Source organism: Somniosus microcephalus, chromosome 25, assembly GCF_052327205.1.
Source record: "Somniosus microcephalus isolate GS21.2 chromosome 25, FLI_Smic_1.0, whole genome shotgun sequence".
Classification (NCBI taxonomy): domain Eukaryota; kingdom Metazoa; phylum Chordata; class Chondrichthyes; order Squaliformes; family Somniosidae; genus Somniosus; species Somniosus microcephalus.
The window spans coordinates 13037031-13059873 of record NC_141011.1 but is presented as its reverse complement, the minus strand read 5'-3'; the positions used below and the strand labels follow the sequence as shown (position 1 = coordinate 13059873).

Sequence of the window (22843 nt, the reverse complement as noted above, 5' to 3'; positions counted from 1 at the left end):
AATGCGATACCTGACAAAGCGTGCAATGGAGGTAGGCGGATAGATTTCTTCAGGAATGTAAGCTCAGGCTGGTAAAAGCGGAATGTCTGATCAATAATATATGGCTGAGCTTCAACATTCACCTGTAGGATGGCAATCGGCTTCTGATTTTCAATCTTAAAAGACACCTAAAAGAAAAAAAATCTTACAATTGAAGGAAATACAGTAAACCTTGGAACTTCATCATTGGTGAAAACTTTACCCAGGTGCTTTTTTTTTTAAACCCTCCTCACATGCTGTTTCCAGCAATAAAAGATACAAGTTAAAATGCCAAGACAGACAACAATCCATTATTGTCACAGCTTTGTTCAGGCGATGGCACTCTGCCTCTGAGTCAAATCCCGCTCCAGTGCTTAAGTATGAAATCTTCAGTGCAATTCTGAGGGAGAATAGAACAGTTGGGGGCCCGCCGGATTAAATGTTAAAAGGAGGCTATATCTGCTTGTTCTGGTGAGTGTTTAAGATCCCGCGGCATCACTTGAAGTAGTGAAGTGGACAGTATTCCTTCCTCAATCAACACTACCAAAAACAGATTAATTGGACATTTATCTCATTGCTTTTTGAGGGAGGCTGCTGTGCACAAAATGCCTACGACACAGAAACAGTAGCTGCATTTCAAAGTAATGTGTTGTATGTAATTCTGCCCTCTTGAGCATCCCTGATTATAATCGCTCAACCATTGGTGGCCGTGCCTTCTGTTGCCTAGGCCCTAAGCTCTGGAATTCCCTCCCTAAATCTCACCGCCTCTCTACCTCTCTTTCCTCCTTTAAGACGCTCCTTAAAACTTACCTCTTTGACCAAGCGTTTGGTCACCTGCCCTAATTTATCCTTATGTGTTAAATTTGTTGTCTTAAAATACTCCTGTGCAGCGCCTTGGGATGTTTTACTACGTTAAAGGCGCTATATAAATACAAGTTGTTGTTGTTGCATGTGAAGTGCTTTGGGACGTCCTAAATGATGTACACGTATCATATATTATCAGGGCCAATGATTTTGGATGATTGAATAAATGAGATTGTATTTTTATTACCAAGTGTTGTGGTAATTATATAATTATGTTTACATTTTGATGGAAGTTGTAAATCAGTGGCCGTGATTAGTTATGTGGTGAATTTGATCTTTTTTAAAGAGGAAGATGGTAGGGAAGGTACTTCAGGCAGCAGGTATGTAGGAGTCATATAGAAGTACCAAAACGGTGATGTGATTTCAGTAGTGTTGGGAGGGTAGTGTGAGGTGTAAGAGAGTAGTTGGGGAGGGGTAGTGGGGTGTGGGAGAAGGGGTCCTTGGGTATTGGCGTAGTGGGTGACAGGGTTTGGGTTTTTCTGTGCTGCTAGCACCGGATTTCAGTGTGGAGCAGGAAGTGGACCAGGAGGCTGACTTTGCCCTCCACTTTTGGGATTTCCCACTGGAAATGACTGCCGAAGTAGAAATAACAACAGAAAATGCTGGAAAAACTCAGCAGGCCAGGCAACATCCGTGGAGAGAGAAATAGAGTCAACGTTTCGGGTCGAAACCCTTCTACAGAACTGGCCTGCTGAGCTTTTCTAGCATTTTCTGTTGTTATTTCAGAATTCCAGCATCCTCAGTATTTTGCTATCGGATTAGTGCCGATATAGAATTGCCTGCCCATATTTGGGTGGACGTATTCAGATAATAAGGTAATTATCAGGAACGTGAGCAGTAAATTTGGAGCACGATTTCAGATTTCCAGCATTTCGATTCTGACAAAGCATTATACCCAAAATGGTAACCTGCACTCTCTCTTTACAGAGACTGACTGACCTTCATGTGGATTTCTGTTTTTATTTTAAGAATGTTACATGGACTGGTCTGTGATACAATAGCTTTCCACATCTTGCATTTTGGGAAAAAAAACAATTTCAAGCTGGAAATCAAAACTGCATTAAATGAATGCAGGAACTGTTATCCTGCCCCCTTCCCAACCACCCCTGCACCCCCCCTCCCCCCCCCCACAAAAATAAACACACACAGCACAAGCATCATTGTCATTCCTCAGCTGGAGGCTTCGAAAGGCAAATCTAAATTAGAACCACGATGCTCATCCCCAGCCACACTGCTGATGAGATGATACGTACTTCGATCTTCTTGGGTGTGGAGTTAGGCTGCTGCCGATTAGCGATGTTCTTTTTAGGAAGTCTCCCATCAGCTGGTCCCTGAGAAAAAATTAACAACAGTTTAAGATGGTTGGGCGTAAGCGAAATAAAGTCAGATGTATGTATATTTTTTTTCGGTCTCTTGACAGTCCTCACTTCCTCTATGCAACTTAGCACTTCCTGCCAAGATGGCAGGCATGTGACCTGAACCCAGGCCTCTGCCAGTGTTACACCATAACCAGGGACTCTGATACAAGCGATAAGGGACCCAGGGTGACTTGACATTTGGAGGCGGAAATTCTTGTCTTTGCTCATTTTAGCAACAAGAAAGGTGTGAGTAAAATGTGGCAGTGCAAGCACAATTTACTGAGGTGCGCTGTTTTGCTAAAAACAGTCATTTGGAAGCTCTGATTTTCCCTTCATGTGGGGCTTGTGCCTGCTCTCTGTCCAGTCTTGCTGGCATGGGAGAGACTGACAACTTACACTGTAGAAATGATGGTTTGAACCTGCATCCTATTACCACATGACATAGGATTCCACGGGCTGTCTCTATACAGTTCACTCAGGTGAACCCTCTCGGATAGCTGCAAGCTGTAATCCTGCTGGTCGCCTGAAGAACACAAGTCTTTGAAAATGCTCAACATTACTATCTGCCCTCTGAAGAAGATCTTTCCAATGGACATTATTTTAATGAGGATGTGAATTCATTCATTTTAAACGGGTTGAAGTATCGCTATTTGGAAACTCATATCAGGACTGAACTTGCCAAACTTTCTCAAATGGCTTTGAAAGTTCTGGAAAGACCACGGAGCGCAGAGTTCTTCAATATTGCTCAGCATGAGGTTTGTTTAAAATAAGAGAAGCAGGAATGCAATAAATTAGCATTCTTGGCTGAACAGAAACTTGCAATGAGAATGCTCCATTGAGTAAACTACAGATTAACATTTAAATACCGTCTCCCCTGATGATTTGGTGATTAAATGCATCGCCCTGTGTAGTACGAAGTCTGATCTACACAGCTCAATAGCACTGTATGTACTCACTGCACCATCAGGGTTGCTTCCTTCCATGTTGATTTCTGGGAAGTTTTCTGTGCTGTGCATTGTGTTTCTGAACCCACAACAAATTACACACATCATGAACCTGTTCAGTTCAGCACATAGTAATTACCTTCTCCCAGCAGTTGCTTTGCTACATCACTGGACTAAAAATGATGACAAATTCCATACTTGGCAGACACTGGGGAAAAAGTCATTTCTCAAGGTGAATAAAAAAATAGCCTCTCTGTGTTCATGTTGTAAGTCATTTTTCATCATGTAAACACCAACATTAGGGCACTGACGTAATAAAATTCACTACACACTTGGTTTGAGTATAAAGCAAGGCTTTAATCAACTTGTTTCAGAACATGGCGGTCTAGTTGTACTTCACTAGTTCCTGTCTTACAAAATGTCCCTGGCAAGCTGGGCCCACGCCCGAGTATTTATACTCCTTGGACGGCACCACCAGCTGGCCGTCCAGTGTTATTTCATGAGTTGTTTCTTCACGATGATGAGATTTATAACAGGCACCATGTACCTCGTTCATAATTTAGTGTTATTCTTCAGCTACCTGTACCACAGAAAATCAGTAAGAATCAGATCGCACTCCCCTGATGCCCTACAGAGTAACGGTACTGGTGTGGCACAAGGCCGTCTATCCGGGTTCACTGAAAAAGGGCAATTTCAATAAATAGATCAGCATCTTGCATGATCTGAAACTTATAATGTTATACATGTTGGGCATGGATAATATGCCACTTGTCCAATAATAAGTCTTTTGCTAAGAGGCTAAGTATTGGAGACCCATGTGTTCTTGATCACATTGTGCCCATGTCGAATCCAGGATACACCACACTTTCAGTATCATTTAGACTAAAACTAGTACTTAAATTTTTTTTCAAGAATTTACACAGAAGCTTAATTGGCTAGACTCGATATCCGCTCCCTTCACCATCGGCACACTGCTGTGCATTGTTGCTGCAGTATGTACTATCTACAGGGGGCACCACCAAGCTCACTTTGGCAGCATCTCCCAGCCCTGCAACCTCTACCACCTAGAAGCACAAGAGGAGAAATACGTGGACATTTTTCATTGTTCCTTCATTGTTGCCAGGTCTGTTGAGAGGAGGGAGGAGCCAGCATTGTACTGGGTATTTAAGGTTGCCCGGTATTGCTACCTTCCTGAGAGCGTTACACTTGAAATTGTTGCCTGGTTTAGTCCTGACACTTGCTCTCTCGGTAACTCTGAACTCATTGACCCACAGAAGAATTGGCCAGTGAGATCTCACTGACTTGATTACGCTTGACGTCACCTTGGTCTAGACGGCGTGATTTAATTAGCTCCTTGGTGTGGGTGTGGTTCTGCTTTTATCTGTTGGTACATGGTCCAAGGGGATGAGGAATTTATCTGACCAAAAGTTGCCCTAAGATAGACAGATTTTTGCAAGATAAGGGAGTGAAGGGTTATGGGGAGCGGGCAGGGAAGTGGCTTTGAGCCCAAGATCAGCCATGATCTTAGTGAATGGCGGAGCAGGCTCGAGGGGCCAAGTGGCCTATTCCTGCTCCTATTTCTTATGTTCTTATGTAAAATGCTGGAATTCCCCATCTAACACCCATTGTGGGAGCACCACATCACTACAAGGACTGCAGTGGCTCAAGAAGATAGCCCGCCACCATCTTCTCAGGACAACTAGTGACGGGCAATGTAACGTTGTCAGCACGCCCACATCCAGGGAACAAAAAAATGGCAAATCATCAGTAATACAATATTCAACCTATACAAAATTCCCCCAAAGATAACGAGAAGTTCAAAATCTCAACGTATTTTTTTCAGAATCTTTTAATTGAGTCTTTATTGAACATAATATGCCCACTTCAATTCCACAGAGCCCTTGTCACTGCGGCAACATTGATACAGACACGCAAACAAGGAACTGGAGAATAGTCCTTGCAGGCTTCAACACCTCAGATCAAAGCAATTCTTTCCAACTAAGCAGGCAGTCATCAATTTATCATTCAGGTAGATCTTAGATGTCCTGTCATTCTGATGGTTTGATTGGCTTGGATACCTAACTGTATATCGAAAGGTTCGGTGCCACGAAGAACCCTGGAGTGTCTGATGGGGGTACGCTTCCAAAGCTTTTAACATTTCAAAAATATGAGGGAATTTCTGATGCAATTAGCTTGTGAGAGGAGGTAATGACTTCCGTTCAGGAAACCAGCTACCCACCTCTGCCTGAAACTAATACCTATTGTGAGACAGACTTGTGGATTGCATTTCTCCCCGAACACAAAGATTGCAACTGACAGAAGGCAATTTTAAATTCACAGCATTTTGACTTGTCTAAAGTAGACAATACAAAAATGTTATGATTTGAAGCAAGACAGAATTCTGTTTCCATCGCATGAGGTTCAATTACCAATCACTGCTGAGATAACTGATCATAACTAAATTAATAATATGGAGCAACTACTGCCCACAGAGAGGAATAGTGCAATTAAGAAAGAACGAACTTGCATTTCTATAGCACCTTTCATGACCTCAAAACGCTTTCCGGCTAATTAAGTACTTTTGAAGTTTAGTCACTGTTGTAATTGGGAAACTAACTGAGCTCAGTACTGTGCCATAACTAAATTAGTAATATGGAGCAACTACTGGACTCAGCAGAGAGGAATGAAAAAGGACAGTGTTCCGACTCTGGGTCATTACCCTGTAACTCCTGCTATGGTAAACCTGAGATAGTCTATTTTTGCTGGAGAACAAGAAAAGGAGGAGGAATAGCATTGAATCTCACAGCCAGGCTGGCCATGAAGGGAAGCCCAGAGACAAATGAAGCATCAGATCCACCAAGTGCCGTAGCTGAAGGGAAGGTAGGCTCCAAATGGCTCCCGGGGATACGAGGAAATAAATGAAAATACAAAGTGTCATTTATGGTCTCATGGGTTTTCGAAGATTTTTTTTTTACCCTGGAAATGCACCTTTACCTAAATTAGTTTGTAAATATTATAGAGCAATTTCCATACTTCAGTACTTTTATTTGTCTTATTGTGTAATGCTTCTCAATATAGTGCCAAGGATTTCCAGTATTTGTTGATTTATTTCTCTAGCTTCATCATGCCCTCTCCTGAAGTTTCTCATTGCTGCTGGGTATAGTTTCCTGGTACCGGGCATTCTCAGGTATCTCTCTGGCCTGGGTGGCCTCTGTTCATGTGCGATCCCAGACAGCGAGTGTCAAAACTGAGTCTGGTTCTGACGTCACCCAATATCCACACACAGACATACATCTCCCAGCAGAGGCCTCGGGATAGTGAATGTGAGTGGAAATAATGGCAGACTACACTTCCCCCACCCCTCCCCATCCTAGCCCTGTGGTACTGAGCTCAATTAGTTTCCCAATTACAACAGTGACTAAATGTCTAAAGTACTTAATTAGCCAGAAAGCATTTTGGGGCGTTTTGAGGGCATGAAAGGTGCTATAGAAATGCAATTTCTTTCTTAATTGTACTATTCCTAATGCCACCATAACTAATATGTGCTAACTCAGGAACTGAACCAGAAACCATGCTGGTCTTTATCTCGGATCAATATTGGGCAGTGCCCTTACCACCTGAGCCACTCGGGGAGCTTTGATACTGTTTCTAAATTTAATAAAATGGAATGAACCTGGCATAAATAAATAGAAGACATGAAAATCTACCAGAGCTCAGACTAGAGTGTACCTGTGGTGCGATGGAGTGGTCGGCACTGAAGGTCTGGAATTTAAATGGGATGTAGACAGTCTCCTTCGGCCGCAGGTAGACCTGTGGGAACTGTATGCCTCCCGCAACATGGAACATGTCCTCCTCCAGCGGGGTCAGTGTTTTGGTGAGGTTCTTGAAGTGCTTCCATTCTCTGCTGTTCACAATGACGCTGGAAAAGATACAAGTCACACACTCAAGCTCCATACTGGAGAGAGAGTAACTACAATCTGTTGTGTTAAGCTTGTATTTTATTGCATGATTCTGAAAGGAAAGTGGAAAGGGAGCCAAGGGGTATTTGCTTTTTATCTTGGATTCAGATCCAGCCCAGAATGACGGGATGAAAATCTTCCATCACTTTTGTCTCTAATTTTTTTTAATTCATTCACGGGAAGTGGGCATCGCTGACAAGGCCAGCATTTATTACCCATCCCTAATTGCCCTTGAGAAGATGGTAGTGAGCTGCCTTCTTGACAACTGAGTGGCTTGCTAGGCCATTTCAGAGGGCAGCTAAGAGTCAACCACATTGCTGGTCTGGAGTCACATGCAGTCCAGACCGGGTAAGGATGGCAGATTTGCTTCCCTAAAGGACATCAGCGAACTAGATGTGTTTTTACGACAATCTGGTAGTTTCATGGTCACCGTTACTGACTGGCTTTTTATTCCAGATTTATTTAATTAACTGAATTTAAGTTCCCCAGCTGCTGTGGTGGGATTTGAACTCACGTCTCCGGATCATTACTCCAGGCCTCTGGATTACATATCCACTGGGCTACCATACCACACTAATGGCCCCTTGTGAAATGAGTTAGGCAGTCTCAATCCAATTCTGTGGGGACAATGCCTGTCCCTAATTCAGCACCAAGTTGGCTGTCTCATTCAGAAAGGCAACAGGATGAGGAAAACTGGTGCGGGGTGGGGGGCAGGGGGAGCTGGTGCTCTCCTGAGGTTGGAGCTGAGGCACATCAATAGGGCAAAGGAAGGGGTGCTTTGGTCTGCATCCAACCATGTTGTACCTGATTAGAAGTGGTGGAATGATGGGTGGCCGCAGTAGGAAGTGTTCCATTCCCCAATGCTGGCATCCCTTGAGCACCAAGTTAAGCCAGAGCTATGGCACGATGCCATTCTAACATGGTGCTCGACAGTGGCGGGGTGCACCTTTGTGCCTTTAATTCGCTCACAAGGTTAATTCTAAATCTCGTGCTGTTGGGGCTGCACTAACTGAACATCCCAAGTACAAGGGAAAACCAGTACACATTTTTAGCACCAGGATCACGTGCTCCCAGATCAGGTATTGATGGGAGACTTTCTTGCAATTTCTCATCATTAGAGGGAAGGCATTGCCACATGAAAGGGAAGGGGAGAAAGTCACAGCAAGTCAATGTTATGCACCACCTGGTGCCCAGGGCAAGAGAGGCATTTGAAGAAGCCTGCGAGTGGGCCATTTGTCCCATTTATCCCATGGCTGGGAAAAGACGGGTGACCAAAGGAAGGAAGGAATAAAAAGCAGGGAAGAAAATTTTTAATTTTATCACGTAATTTTCAATATGTTTAGAGCAGGAAATATTCTAACTTTTGGTCGAGGGACGCAATCCTATTCGGTGACTTGCTCGAGGCTCACAGTGTGCTTTAAAAAAAAAATTCTTAAACGTTCCCTCTGTCTGTCTCTCCCCCTCCTCAATTCCACTTCCAACTATAACCCAGAGAGCAGAGAATTAAGGTCAAGAGCCATGGAGCAGCAGGTGTGCTGAGGGTCAAAGGTGAGGAGGTGGGCTGTGAGTGAGCCGCAGTTGTTGCTGCAAGTGCCACACAGTGAGATGTTGGGGCTGGGCCCAGCCTTCATGGTCTTGTGCAGGGAGCAGTGTACAGAAAAGGTTACTGCATAAGATAAGAGCTCACAGGGTTGGGGGTAATATATTAGCATGGATAGAGGATTGGTTAACTAACAGAAAAGAGAGTCGGGATAAATGGGTCATTTTCCGGTTGGCAAACTGTAATGAGTGGGGTGCCACAGGGATCAGTGCTGGGGCCTCAACTATTTACAATCTATATTAATGATTTGGATGAAGGGACCAAGTGTAACGTAGTCAAATTTGCTGATGATACAAAGATAGATGGGAAAGCAAGTTGTGAAGAGGACACAAAGAATCTGCAAAGGGATATATATAGGCTAAGTGAGTGGGCAAAACTTTGGCAGATGGAGTATAATGTGGGAAAGTGCGAGGTTATACACTTTGGTAGGAAAAATAAAAAAGCTAATTATTATTTAAATGAAGAAAGATTACAAAATGCTGCAGTAGAGGGATCTGAGGGTCCTTGTACATGAAACACAGAAAGTTAGCATGCAGGTGCAGCAAGTAATTAGGAAGGCAAATGGAATGTTGGCCTTTATTGCAAGGGGGTTGGAGTATAAAAGCAGGGAAGTCCTGCTACAACTGTACAGGGTATTGGTGAGACCACACCTGGAGTACTGCGTACAGTTTTGGTCTCCTTATTTAAGGAGGGATATACTTGCATTGGAGGCAGTTCAGAGAAGGTTCACTAGGTTGATTCCTGGGAAGAAGGGGTTGTCTTATGAAGAACAGTTCAGCAGGTTGGGCTTATACTCATTGGAGTTTAGAAGAATGAGAGGTGATCTTACTGAAACATATAAGATGCTGAGGGGGTTTGACAGGGTAGATGCTGAGAGGATGTTTCCCCTCATGGGGGTATCTAGAACTAGGGGGCAGAGTTTCAGAATAAGGGGTCGCCCATTTAAAATGGAAATGAGGAAAAATTTCTTCTCTCAGAGGGTTGTGAATCTGTGGAATTTTCTACCCCAGAGAGCTGTGGAGGCTGGATGGTTAAATATATTTAAGGTGGAGATAGACAGATTTTTGAACGATAAGGGAGTCAAGGGTTATGCGGAGCGGGCAGGGAAGTGGAGTTGAGGCCAAGATCTGATCAGCCATGATCTCACTGAATGGCGGAGCAGGCTCGAGGGGCCAAATAGCCTACACCTGCTCCTATTTCTTATGTTCTTATTTTCTTATGTTCTTATGTACCTGAGTTCTGGATGTTCACATTCAATGGTTACTGTGTGTTGAACACGGTAGGGATTTTTCAGGGAAAATTCAAAAAATTCAGCATTCCCAAGTGTGGCGTACAACGTGTATTGCGTGGTGATGGCCTGGGACAACATCTTGCTGATACTTTCCGTTTTAATCCGCTCGCGGTATGCTTCTATGATCTGTAAATCTCTCTCGTGGTGGATCCGCTCTTTGTGCTTTGCCTGGAAAAGAACATACACGTCATTGGGTGGAAGTACAGAAACAGCACCCCTTTGTTGGGTGGACAGGTTCCAAATAGGTCAAATCTTGGGCTCGCACCAGTCTTTGTTCTCACAGCAGGTTCATAATCTCACCCAGGCCATAGGAGGACAAGTGTTGACCTTAAGCAAGCCCCATAGTGGGCAACTCCAGCATGGTGTTGACAAGGACCGGGAGCAGTCCATTCACCCACTCTCTCGCCTGTGGCTAACTTGGAAGCGGGTGAGGGGATATTTTTTCTACGATAAATAAATATATTCAGGGTTCCCAAATAATAAATATTAGTTATCTAGTCCTAAATCACGAGCAAATAAGGGATGGGTAAAGGAGGAAGAAGAGGAAAAAAATTAAAAAATTAAAAAATTTTATAACTCAATTTTTTTAGCAACAAAGTATTAAACAATTACTGTGATGAAAAGTAATGTCATACTGAAAGAAAATTATTCACTTTGAAAATGACTAGTAGACACATCTAAAGGCTGTACCTTTAGATAGCGTTTGTTCCATTACCTGTTAGTGACTTCGATTTTACCAATTTAATTTGTATATCACTGGTTTTCAAACTGGAAATTTGTACATAGCGTTCCTCTGTTTGGTGGATAGGGACCAAATGGGTTTGATATCACAACTCATGATAGTACTGTATTCCTTTGTTTAGCTGATAATGTCTTTCATAAGTTAGCACAGGGTGGTCCCTGGGAGGGTGACATTTGCAGGAGGATCCAAGGGGGGCATTGATATTTGCAGGGGTTCCAGGGAGTGTGTCGATATTTGCAGGGAGTTCCAGGGAGTGTGTCGATATTTGCAGGGGTTCCAGGGAGTGTGTCGATATTTGCAGGGAGTTCCAGGGAGTGTGTCGATATTTGCAGGGAGTTCCAGGGAGTGTGTCGATATTTGCAGGGGTTCCAGGGAGTGTGTCGATATTTGCAGGGGTTCCAGGGAGTGTGTCGATATTTGCAGGGGGTTCCAGGGAGGGTGTCGATATTTGCAGGGGGTTCCAGGGAGTGTGTCGATATTTGCAGGGGGTTCCAGGGAGTGTGTCGATATTTGCTGGGGGTTCCAGGGAGTGTGTCGATATTTGCAGGGGTTCCAGGGAGTGTGTCGATATTTGCAGGGGTTCCAGGGAGTGTGTCGATATTTGCAAGGAGTTCCAGGGAGTGTGTCGATATTTGCAGGGAGTTCCGGGGAGTGTGTCGATATTTGCAGGGAGTTCCAGGGAGTGTGTCGATATTTGCAGGGAGTTCCGGGGAGTGTGTCGATATTTGCAGGGGGTTCCAGGGAGTGTGTCGATATTTGCACGAGGTTCCAGGGAGTGTGTCGATATTTGCAGGGGTTCCAGGGAGTGTGTCGATATTTGCAGGGAGTTCCGGGGAGTGTGTCGATATTTGCAGGGAGTTCCAGGGAGTGTGTCGATATTTGCAGGGAGTTCCAGGGAGTGTGTCGATATTTGCAGGGAGTTCCGGGGAGTGTGTCGATATTTGCAGGGGGTTCCAGGGAGTGTGTCAATATTTGCAGGAGGTTCCAGGGAGTGTGTCGATATTTGCAGGGGGTTCCAGGGAGTGTGTCGATATTTGCAGGGGGTTCCAGGGAGTGTGTCGATATTTGCAGGGAGTTCCGGGGAGTGTGTCGATATTTGCAGGGGGTTCCAGGGAGTGTGTCGATATTTGCAGGGAGTTCCAGGGAGTGTGTCGATATTTGCAGGGGGTTCCAGGGAGTGTGTCGATATTTGCAGGGGGTTCCAGGGTGTGTGTCGATATTTGCAGGGGGTTCCAGGGAGTGTGTCGATATTTGCAGGGGGTTCCAGGGAGTGTGTCGATATTTGCAGGGAGTTCCAGGGAGTGTGTCGATATTTGCAGGGGGTTCCAGGGAGTGTGTCGATATTTGCAGGGGGTTCCAGGGAGTGTGTCGATATTTGCAGGGGGTTCCAGGGAGTGTGTCGATATTTGCAGGGGGTTCCAGGGTGTGTGTCGATATTTGCAGGGGGTTCCAGGGAGTGTGTCGATATTTGCAGGGGGTTCCAGGGAGTGTGTCGATATTTGCAGGGGGTTCCAGGGAGTGTGTCGATATTTGCAGGGGGTTCCAGGGAGTGTGTCAATATTTGCAAGGAGTTCCAGGGAGTGTGTCGATATTTGCAGGGGGTTCCAGGGAGTGTGTCGATATTTGCTGGGGGTTCCAGGGAGTGTGTCGATATTTGCAAGGAGTTCTAGGGAGTGTGTCGATATTTGCAGGGGGTTCCAGGGAGTGTGTCAATATTTGCAAGGAGTTCCAGGGAGTGTGTCGATATTTGCAGGAGGTTCCAGGGAGTGTGTCGATATTTGCAGGGGGTTCCAGGGAGTGTGTCGATATTTGCAGGGGGTTCCAGGGAGTGTGTCGATATTTGCTGGGGGTTCCAGGGAGTGTGTCGATATTTACAGGGAGTTCCAGGGAGTGTGTCGATATTTGCAGGGGGTTCCAGGGAGTGTGTCAATATTTGCTGGGGGTTCCAGGGAGTGTGTTGATATTTGCAGGAGGTTCCAGGGAGTGTGTCGATATTTGCAGGGGGTTCCAGGGAGTGTGTCGATATTTGCAGGGGGTTCCAGGGAGTGTGTCGATATTTGCAGGGGGTTCCAGGGAGTGTGTCGATATTTGCAGGGGGTTCCAGGGAGTGTGTCGATATTTGCAGGGGGTTCCAGGGAGTGTGTCGATATTTGCTGGGGGTTCCAGGGAGTGTGTCGATATTTGCAGGAAGTTCCAGGGAGTGTGTCGATATTTGCAGGGGGTTCCAAGGAGTATGTTGATATTTGCAGGAGGTTCCAGGGAGTGTGTCGATATTTGCAGGGGTTCCAGGGAGTGTGTCGATATTTGCAGGGGGTTTCAGGGAGTGTGTCGATATTTGCAGGGGGTTCCAGGGAGTGTGTCGATATTTGCAGGGGGTTCCAGGGAGTGTGTCGATATTTGCAGGGGGTTCCAGGGAGTGTGTCGATATTTGCAGGGGGTTCCAGGGAGTGTGTCGATATTTGCAGGGAGTTCCAGGGAGTGTGTCGATATTTGCTGGGGGTTCCAGGGAGTGTGTCGATATTTGCTGGGGGTTCCAGGGAGTGTGTCGATATTTGCAAGGTGTTCCAGGGAGTGTGTCGATATTTGCAAGGAGTTCCAGGGAGTGTGTCGATATTTGCAAGGAGTTCCAGGGAGTGTGTCGATATTTGCAAGGAGTTCCAGGGAGTGTGTCGATATTTGCAAGGAGTTCCAGGGAGTGTGTCGATATTTGCTGGGTGTTCCAGGGAGTGTGTCGATATTTGCAGGGGGTTCCAGGGAGTGTGTCGATATTTGCAAGGAGTTCCAGGGAGTGTGTCGATATTTGCAAGGAGTTCCAGGGAGTGTGTCGATATTTGCAAGGAGTTCCAGGGAGTGTGTCGATATTTGCAGGGGGTTCCAGGGAGTGTGTCGATATTTGTAGGGGGTTCCAGGGAGTGTGTCGATATTTGCAAGGAGTTCCAGGGAGTGTGTCGATATTTGCTGGGGGTTCCAGGGAGTGTGTCGATATTTGCAGGGGGTTCCAGGGAGTGTGTCGATATTTGCAGGGGGTTCCAGGGAGTGTGTCGATATTTGCTGGGGGTTCCAGGGAGTGTGTCGATATTTGCAGTAGGTTCCAGGGAGTGTGTCGATATTTGCAGGGGGTTCCAGGGAGTGTGTCGATATTTGCAAGGAGTTCCAGGGAGTGTGTCGATATTTGCAGGGGGTTCCAGGGAGTGTGTCGATATTTGCAGGGGGTTCCAGGGAGTGTGTCGATATTTGCAGGGGGTTCCAGGGAGTGTGTCGATATTTGCAGGAGGTTCCAGGGAGTGTGTCGATATTTGCAGGGGGTTCCAGGGAGTGTGTCGATATTTGCAAGGAGTTCCAGGGAGTGTGTCGATATTTGCAAGGAGTTCCAGGGAGTGTGTCGATATTTGCAGGGGGTTCCAGGGAGTGTGTCGATATTTGCAGGGGGTTCCAGGGTGTGTGTCGATATTTGCAGGAGGTTCCAGGGAGTGTGTCGATATTTGCAGGGGGTTCCAGGGAGTGTGTCGATATTTGCAGGGGGTTCCAGGGAGTGTGTCGATATTTGCTGGGGGTTCCAGGGAGTGTGTCGATATTTGCAGGGGGTTCCAGGGAGTGTGTCGATATTTACAGGGGGTTCCAGGGAGTGTGTCGATATTTACAGGGGGTTCCAGGGAGTGTGTCGATATTTACAGGGAGTTCCAGGGAGTGTGTCGATATTTGCTGGGGGTTCCAGGGAGTGTGTCGATATTTGCAAGGAGTTCCAGGGAGTGTTAACAGGCAGCTAAGTGGCTATAATCCTCTTCCCGCCACTAGGAGCCGGGTCCCTGCGCAAATCGGGGACCCGACTCCCGGGAAGATTGGTTGGAGGGGGTTGGGAGCGGGTTTTGAACCCGCTCCGATTTTTGGAGATGTTCGCAGCAGCGCCGCCTTCAAACCCGCCTGCTCAGAGCTGGTAAAATCCAGCCCTTGGTATTTGGATGATGTCGCCGAGGGGCAGCATATAAATGAGAAATAGAAAGAATTCAGCCAGCATTAAATGGCATTTGCCTGCTTCTTTCGTGAATAAGGTATTTGTGCCAATCAGGATAGGCTGGCCCATTAAAACTCGAGAAGTATGTTGGACACTTTGGATGTGAGGCAGGGAATTTTCCCTCTTCCAATGCACATTCCCAAGTGCAATTATACAGATGAAGGCAACCTGATGACGGCTTTACGATAGCAAAATACTGCGGTTGCTGGAAATCCAAAATAAAAACATGAAACGCTGGAAAAACTCAGCAGGCCAGGCAGCATCGGTGGAGAGAGAAACAGAGTTAACGTTTCAGGTCGATGACCTTTCGTCAGACGAAGGGTCTTCGACCTGAAACATTAACTCTGTTTCTCTCTCCAACGATGCTGCCTGGCCTGCTGAGTTTTTCCAGCGTTTCCTGTTGTTATTTCTGATGACGGCTTTCTCTGGTGTGCAAACTACGGTGCCCCTCAGTCGTGAAACGTGGCATCTCGCACAACGTCAGTGGGGCTTCCAGAATGGGACATTGGGAGAAAGCTGCTGCCAGATAGCGAGGGAGGGAAGACTGTGGAATTTGTTTTTAAACGTCTGTAGCAAGTCGCAGGCACGCTTCTAGTGGCCAGATGCAAGACTGATAGCACATCTCTTGACTGCTCGGCCACCTGGCCAAGGTAAAAAGAGAGGAAAAAATAATAAGCACGGCCCTCCTGTTGAGGAGCGCGACTTGTCGGGAGCACCTCTTGGGAAACTGCAGCCGCACCGCACGGGCAATGGACGGAAATCACCGGCTGCACACCCACAATGCCCCGAGATGTTGCTCCCCGTCGGAAGTGCTGGATCGTGGAATCACCTTTTAGTTATAAGAGTCCCTTAATGCCGAATCATTTTACCGAGTGTTTTCTTAATAAAATCTTGAGATTTCCTTTTAAGACGAATGTTTTTTTTGGTTGGTGAAACTTAAATCTGTGCATCTTACTGAAATGTGGGTCCTTGACTTAAGATCGATGCCGGACTCGAGCTGTCGGACAGCCATCATCCTGTCCAGCTTCCGTTTCCGAGCAGTGTCTGTCTCACTATCCAGCTGTTGCCCAAAACCGTCAAGTCTCGCTCTGGAAAAAAGGATCGAGGCCAGTTCGCTGTCCAGGTCCACCATTCGCTGTGCTCTGTGTGAGTTGTGAGCTGAACAGAACAGAAAACAAATTGCAAGATAATTGGCAGAAGAACCAGAGCGGAGACAAGGAGACATTTCTTTTCCGCAGCGAGTTGTTGCGATCGGGAATGCGCTGCCTGAAAGGGCGGTGGAAGCAGGTTCAATAGTAACGTTCAAAAGGGAATTGGATAAATACTGGAAAAGGAAATATTTGCAGGGCTACGGGGAAAGGGCAGGGGAGTGAGACTAATTGGATTGGTCTTTCAACATACAGGCACGATGGGCCAAATGGCCTCCTTCTGTGCTGTTTGATTCTATGAAAAGGGGGAAAGATGATAAGGATTATCAGGGCCAATTGTGACCACGTAAAAAGAGATTGGTTGTGAATTTCTGCGGGGCTTCTCCCGCTCTGCGGGCGTAACTTTGAAGTAAGTTTGGCGGGAATCCCGCTTACACGCATAAGCAGGGTTTCCGCTGAACTGTCTCTGAAGTTCCAGCGGTGGAGTGGGAAAAGCGCCGAGAAAATTCACCCCCACAATATCTGCTTCCCATCAGATGGGGCAAAATCATCGGTGCACCCAGGGAATGTCTGCAAGGTTAGATAGGTCAGCTGATGAGACGAGGGAACCTCAAACAGCCTTGTGTATCTTATAACTGTTACACCAATCACGAAGGTGAATTTCCATGCAATACTTTTCATGCGACTGGCATTGTCAGATTATATTAGAACTGCTGGAATTACTTCCCCCTGTGAAAACTTGGACATTTAAATCCTAAGGGGGAAAAATTCGGTGGCTTTGCGCCTCCCTAAGAAGGGGGCTAATGGGGTGCAAAGCAACTAGCGCCCGGGCGCAGCGCCGCCAACGCCTCCCGCGAAATTCAGCGGGAGGTTAGCGATGGCGGTAACTGTTAGTGCCCCGCGGCGCTGCGCCGCTGGCAATGACATCACCGCCGTGTGCAGCACCCCGCTCGCGTCCCGGCCTCTATCTTTGGTAGCGCCTTCTGACTTACTGCCCGACACTATGTCCGACGGGGTCAGGGGGGCCTCCCTGCGGCCGGGGCGGCGCTAATAAAAGGCGAGGTGCCGGGCGGCCATTTTTGTTGCTGGCCGCCTGCCAGCACCTGCCCCCGTTGCCATATCAGGCCTCCTTTGCAGCCCCCCCATGGAGTGCCCGCTGTTCTCCATGAGCCCAGCACTTCTCTTGAGTGCCGGGCTCTTTTGCCGGCACTCTGATCCCTGGTGGCCCGGCTGGGCCCCGGGTCGCGCTGCGCAAGACCCCTCCCCGTTAAGAAGGAGAGGAAGGCCTGCAATACAGCGGCGCGTCGTGCCACGATATTCCCTCGCAGCGCCCCAAGAGGGAGGCGGGGCGCTTCCAGTAGCTAATTTTTTCGGGCGGCGAAGTTAGTGCCCCAAAGGGAGCGCGACTCAATTTTTCCCCCTAAACATTCTCAGCCCACATCACATAAATTTGCATTTCACAACTTTCAGCTCCGGAGGAACCAATACACAAAGGACCATTAAACCGAGCTTTCTGATTTTTACCTAATTTCATCGAGTTACTTGTTTAAAATTAAGTACAAAAGTATTATAAAGTATATGATTTATAACTCAAGTGGAGACTGTTACTCATGAGTTATTAGGTCAGTCCAGTCAGGGGATATAAATCACTCCCCAGGAATCTTTATAACCGAGTAACTTTTAAGAGGTGCACTGAAGGGATGGACAATTCATGCTGGCCTAACATTAGGGATCGGGTCAGTGAGGTATCCGAGCGAGATTCAGGAACACTGAACATAGCTCAGGCAAACTGAGCCATTTCAGCAGTAATGGAGGGTAATTTATAACTTTGCTGCCTGGGCAATTACCTGGGGGAATGACTCGCTCGCTCTTTATAGCACCTGCTTGATTTCTGTTCATGTAGAAGGGGGGGAAGAGAGTGAGTGTGTGTGTGACGGAGCGAGAGAGAGACACGGTGTGTGTATATGAGGGAGAGTGAGAGAGAGACAGTGTGTGTATGTGAGGGGCAGAGATAGAGAAAGTGTGTGTCCCCGAGAGAGTGGGTGCGAGAGAGAGTGTGTGTTTGTGTGTGAAAGAGTGAGAGCGCGCGAATGTGTGTGAGAGAGAGAGCGAGTGAAAGGTAGAGGGAGAAGGAGAGAGGGGGAGAGAGAGAGAGCAAGTGAGAGAGAGAGTGATTCCTAGAATAGATATTAAAGCAAGGCCCTGTTTGTCTGTCAGGGGGCCGTGAAAGATCCCATGACAATTTTTGAAGAGGCGTGCAATTCTCCCTGACCTTCAGTTGTCCCATAACCAAACACAGACAAGTTGATCATTCATCTCACTCCTGTTTGTGGGATCCTGTTGTGTGCAAAATGGCTGCTACGTTTGTCCATATTATTAGTCACTTCAAAACACTTCAAAGCAATTAACTGTATATGAAGCATGGTGAGATGTTTCTGAGAGATGAGGGCATTGTGGACATGCCATCTTTAACCTACGCCCAGTATTCTGGAGTACAACAAGTGATTACCACCCAGACCAGGACGCTGCCTCTTAAAGTGGTACTTACAGGAAAAATGGTAATGGCTTCAGCCCACCATCCTTTGCCCATGCAAGTGCTTGGAGTAAAGACACTGACCAGGGCGACATATACAATGGTCTCAAAACATAAAATGATCCACTCACTGTTGGGCATCTTGGAGAGTTAAGGGTTAATAATCAAACTGCCTTGTATGTTGGAGCAACAGGCTTTCCAAGATAAACAGGGTAACTGCGGGATGCCATCGAAGAATGGCGTATGTTCTGCTCAAAATGTCTCATTATTTACCAGAAAAAAGTGACTGGGACGACATCAACCATGAGTGATTAACTTTAGTGGCTAGTGTAATAAACATAGAAGATAGGAGCAGGAGTAGGCCATTCGGCCCCTCGAGCCTGCTCCGCCATTTAATGAGATCATGGCTGATCATCCAAATTCAGTACCCGGTCCCTGCCTTCTCCCCATATCCCTTGATCCCTTTAGCCTTAAGAAATATATCTAACTCCTTCTTGAATATATTTAATGAATTGGCCTCAACTGCCTTCTGTGGTAGAGAATTCCACAGGTTCACCACTCTCTGGGTGAAGAAATTCCTCCTCATCTCAGTCCTAAATGGCTTACCCCTTATCCTTAGACTGTGACCCCAGTTCTGGACTCCCCTGCCATCGGGAACATCCTTCCTGCATCTAGTCTGTCTAGTCCTGTTAGAATTTTATAAGTTTCAATGAGATCCCCTCTCATTCTTCTAAACTCCAGCGAGTATAAGCCCAATCGACCCAATCTCTCATTGGCAGAGGGATAATTAACTATGATATATAGAGGGGATGCTTAGGAAGATAATTGTCAATAAAACTAGTCTTCAAAGGGTCCAAGAACAGATAAATAATGAGGTCTTATCTGTACCATGAACCTTTGAAGTAGGCAAACTGAAGTGTGTAAAGGAGGATGGTTTTTCCAGAATTAGTTGGAGAGCTCAAAAGATAGAGAAACCGAAAGTTACTTCTTTGTACAGTATAGATTGATCACCTGTGCCATATATGAATAAAGTCTGTTCCGTATACTCCAGCACCGAGTGTCTCATGCTTACTCGAAGCGTGTCCTTGTGAACTGTAGATGGAAGGAGATTGATTAACAGTTGATCCAACACTCACCACTGAGGCTCTTCGCACTCTCGGTAGACAGGCTCCCGCCAGAAAACCCACTGGTCCCGTCACGGGAGGCGATGATCCTTGACTGAGGAGCAGGCAGAGAACTCTTCACTATCTGCTCAGACTGGTGACCTATGGAAACAAAACTCACGACAATGGTATCCAAACCCTGCAAACTCGTGTTACATTACTATGAGAAATACTGTTGTTTTATGTTAAAAATAGGTTATTTATTTTAAAACTGCATTCCATTCTCGATGTGGTACTTAGCCGCACAGAACAGGACGTTCCCAGGTTCAAACTTTGCTCTGGGCCAGCTTAGCCAGGGGCAGTAAGGATGCTACAATTGTAAGCCAATGCTAAGCGAGGGAGAAAAATCAGCCTGGGTTACTGACGTAAGAAAACTACTCGGCACTTGGTCTGAGTATTAAACAAGGCTTTAATCAACTGTTTTTCAACATGGAGGTCTAGTTGTGTCCTTCACTAGTTCCTGTTAAAGAATGTCCTGAGCAAGCTGGGCCCATGCCGGAGTATTTATACACTCCCTGGACAGCGCCACCAGCAGGCCGCCCAGTATCATTTCATGTCATTTCCACATGAATGACAAGATTCATGTCAGTTACTGCTTCTGATTGCTATCTGGCGAGCCCCTGGAAAGCACACGTGTGGACAGTGGAAAGGATCTGGACTGTGATGCCCTCACAATTAAGCTGCTTATTGACACTCAGGGGTGCGATTTTCTGTAAATGCCTCGAACGATGTTTTCCATCGAAGGCCTGTGCCTATGTGAGAAGCCTGAGCTGGCCTTCATGCAGGTACTTATGCCTGATTTTGGAGAGGCCAAGACCTGAGCCAGATGAGAGAGACATAGTTTGTACCTCAGCCTACTGTTACACCCATACAACCAACTGAGAAAAAAATAACCCCAGTACCACAGCCTGAGGCACTTCTTCCAGCACGAAAACTGCAAGGATTCCATAATATCGAGTCCTTGCGGAAAACTTTCTGAGCATTCAGGCAAAATAGAAAATTTTTAATCTTGTTTTCGTGTGTAAGATTTTCTATTTGAATAAATCTTCAATGAGATTATTTTGCACTAAGGCTATCATTTTACTTCCACTTCTGTGTTGATGTGAAATAGTTTTGTATGCGTATCGACATGAAAGTGGCAATATAACTTAGGCATCAGTTCAGTGGCCTGACTCCTAAGCAAACGGGAGAAAGAGTTTTGAGACCACCTCTTGTAGGTAGTCCCACAACATTTGGGCTTTGTACCTGGTATGGTGCCACTCCAGCCTGGTGGAAAACAAGCTTACAAAGGTCCCACCGCCTGGGAACTTTTTAAACTTAGTGCTGAGACTTTTTAGAGCGAGGCAAAAGTAGACAAGCCCGCCCCTGTTGTCGTAACCTTAAAAATTAACTACTTAGAACAGAAGCTGTTTGAAGAGCTTTTCTCTAGCTGAGGAAAGGCCAATCCACTGCAAGGTGTTGTCAGTGGTACGACAGATCTGCCAGCTGAGTATGTACAGCACTTTACAGATACTGGCCTCAATGCAATCTGATAAAATGGCAAAGTATGGTTTTTCTCATTGTTGAAACTCTAATCTTACATCACTCATTCACTTCAAGACCACAACCTGCTCCGTCCGCTCCGACCTATGCTCCAATCCCACCTTGCTTCTTTTCTGCTACAGCTTCCAGGCCTGGCCCTCAGCCCCAACCTTCCCTCTCAACTGTTTCTGTTACACTGCCTCTCCGACAGTCTCCCCATGCTTCAACCTCCAACCAGCTTTATATTGAATCCCAGCCTCCTGCATATCTGAGAGTGGGACAGGCTATGTGTGGGTGATGGAGGAGCTGGTATCGGAGAGTGGGACAGACTATGTGTGTGGGTGATGGAGGAGCTGGTATCGGAGAGTGGGCCAGGCTGTGTGTGGGTGATAGAGGAGCTGGTATTGTAGAGTGGGACAGACAGTGTGGAGGAGCTGGTATCGGAGAGTGGGATAGACTGTGTGTAACTGATGAAGGAGCTGGTATCTGAGAATGGGACATGCTGTGTCTGGGTGATGGAGGAGCTGGTATCGGAGAGTGGGTCATGCTGTGTCTGGGTGATGGAGGAGCTGGTATCTGAGAGTGGGATAGACTGTGTGGGTGATGCAGGAGCTGGTATCGGAGAGTGGGACAGGCTGTGTGTGGGTGATGGAGGAGCTGGTATCGGTGAGTGGGACAGGCTGTGTGTGTGAGTGATGGAGGAGCTGGTATCGGAGAGTGGGACAGACTGTGTGTGGGTGATGGAGGAGCTGGTATCTGAGAGTGGGACAGGCTGTGTGTGGGTGATGGAGGAGCTGGTATCTGAGAGTGGGACAGTCTGTGTGCGTGTGATGGAGGAGCTGGTATCTGAGAGTGGGACAGACTGTGTGTAAGTGATGGAGGAGCTGGTATCTGAGAGTGGGACAGACTGTGTGTGGGTGATGGAGGAGCTGGTATCTGAGAGTGGGACAGGCTGTGTGTGGGTGATGGAGGAGCTGCTATCTGAGAGTGGGACAGACTGTGTGTGTGGGTGATGGAGGAGCTGGTATCTGAGAGTGGAACAGGCTGTGTGTGGGTGATGGAGGAGCTGGTATCTGAGAGTGGGACAGGCTGTGTTTGTGGGTGATGGAGGAGTTGGTATCTGAGAGTGGAACAGGCTGTGTGTGGGTGATGGAGGAGCTGGTATCTGAGAGTGGGACAGGCTGTGTGTGGGTGATGGAGGAGCTGGTATCTGAGAGTGGGACAGGCTGTGTGTGGGTGATGGAGGAGCTGGTATCTGAGAGTGGGACAGGCTGTGTGTGGGTGATGGAGGAGCTGGTATCTGAGAGTGGGACAAACTGTGTGTGGGTGATGGAGGAGCTGGTATCTGTTGTGTATGTAATATGTATGTTGCTTTAAACCTATGGCCAGGGCAGCACTACTTTGTAGGGCGTAGTGATACCGTAGTACCACCCCTGGCCATAGGGGTATAAATAGTACTGTGGGTACTGATTTCCCCTCAGTTCCCGCCTGCTGGTATTAAGTAAAGACCTACGTTGAATCTTCCAAGCTGTCTCTTCATTATTGGATTAAGTATAGACACATACTTTACACTGGCGACGAGTAACGTTCAAACTCACCAGTACACGGTGCAACAAAGCAACGGCAGCAGTACAGAGAGCGAAGGAGAGACGCTTCTTACCAGCCAGCCTGCAGGGTCCAGCGTCGACCA

The 22843-nt window shown here is 46.8% G+C and overlaps 1 protein-coding gene across 2 annotated transcripts in view; it reads right to left on the bottom strand.

Annotated features, from left to right (window-relative positions):
• nphp4 (nephronophthisis 4) overlaps positions 1 to 22843 on the bottom strand; it is a 517372-nt gene that overhangs the window by 32496 nt on the left and 462033 nt on the right. For both annotated transcript variants that reach the window (XM_085966844.1, XM_085966846.1), the window contains exons 17-22: positions 19606 to 19734; positions 15744 to 15946; positions 9976 to 10202; positions 6914 to 7103; positions 2136 to 2213; positions 11 to 167 (exon numbers count right to left, since the gene is read on the bottom strand). In XM_085966844.1, the coding sequence (XP_085822970.1) occupies positions 11 to 167; positions 2136 to 2213; positions 6914 to 7103; positions 9976 to 10202; positions 15744 to 15946; positions 19606 to 19734 (984 nt within the window). The remainder of the gene's footprint in view (positions 1 to 10; positions 168 to 2135; positions 2214 to 6913; positions 7104 to 9975; positions 10203 to 15743; positions 15947 to 19605; positions 19735 to 22843) is intronic.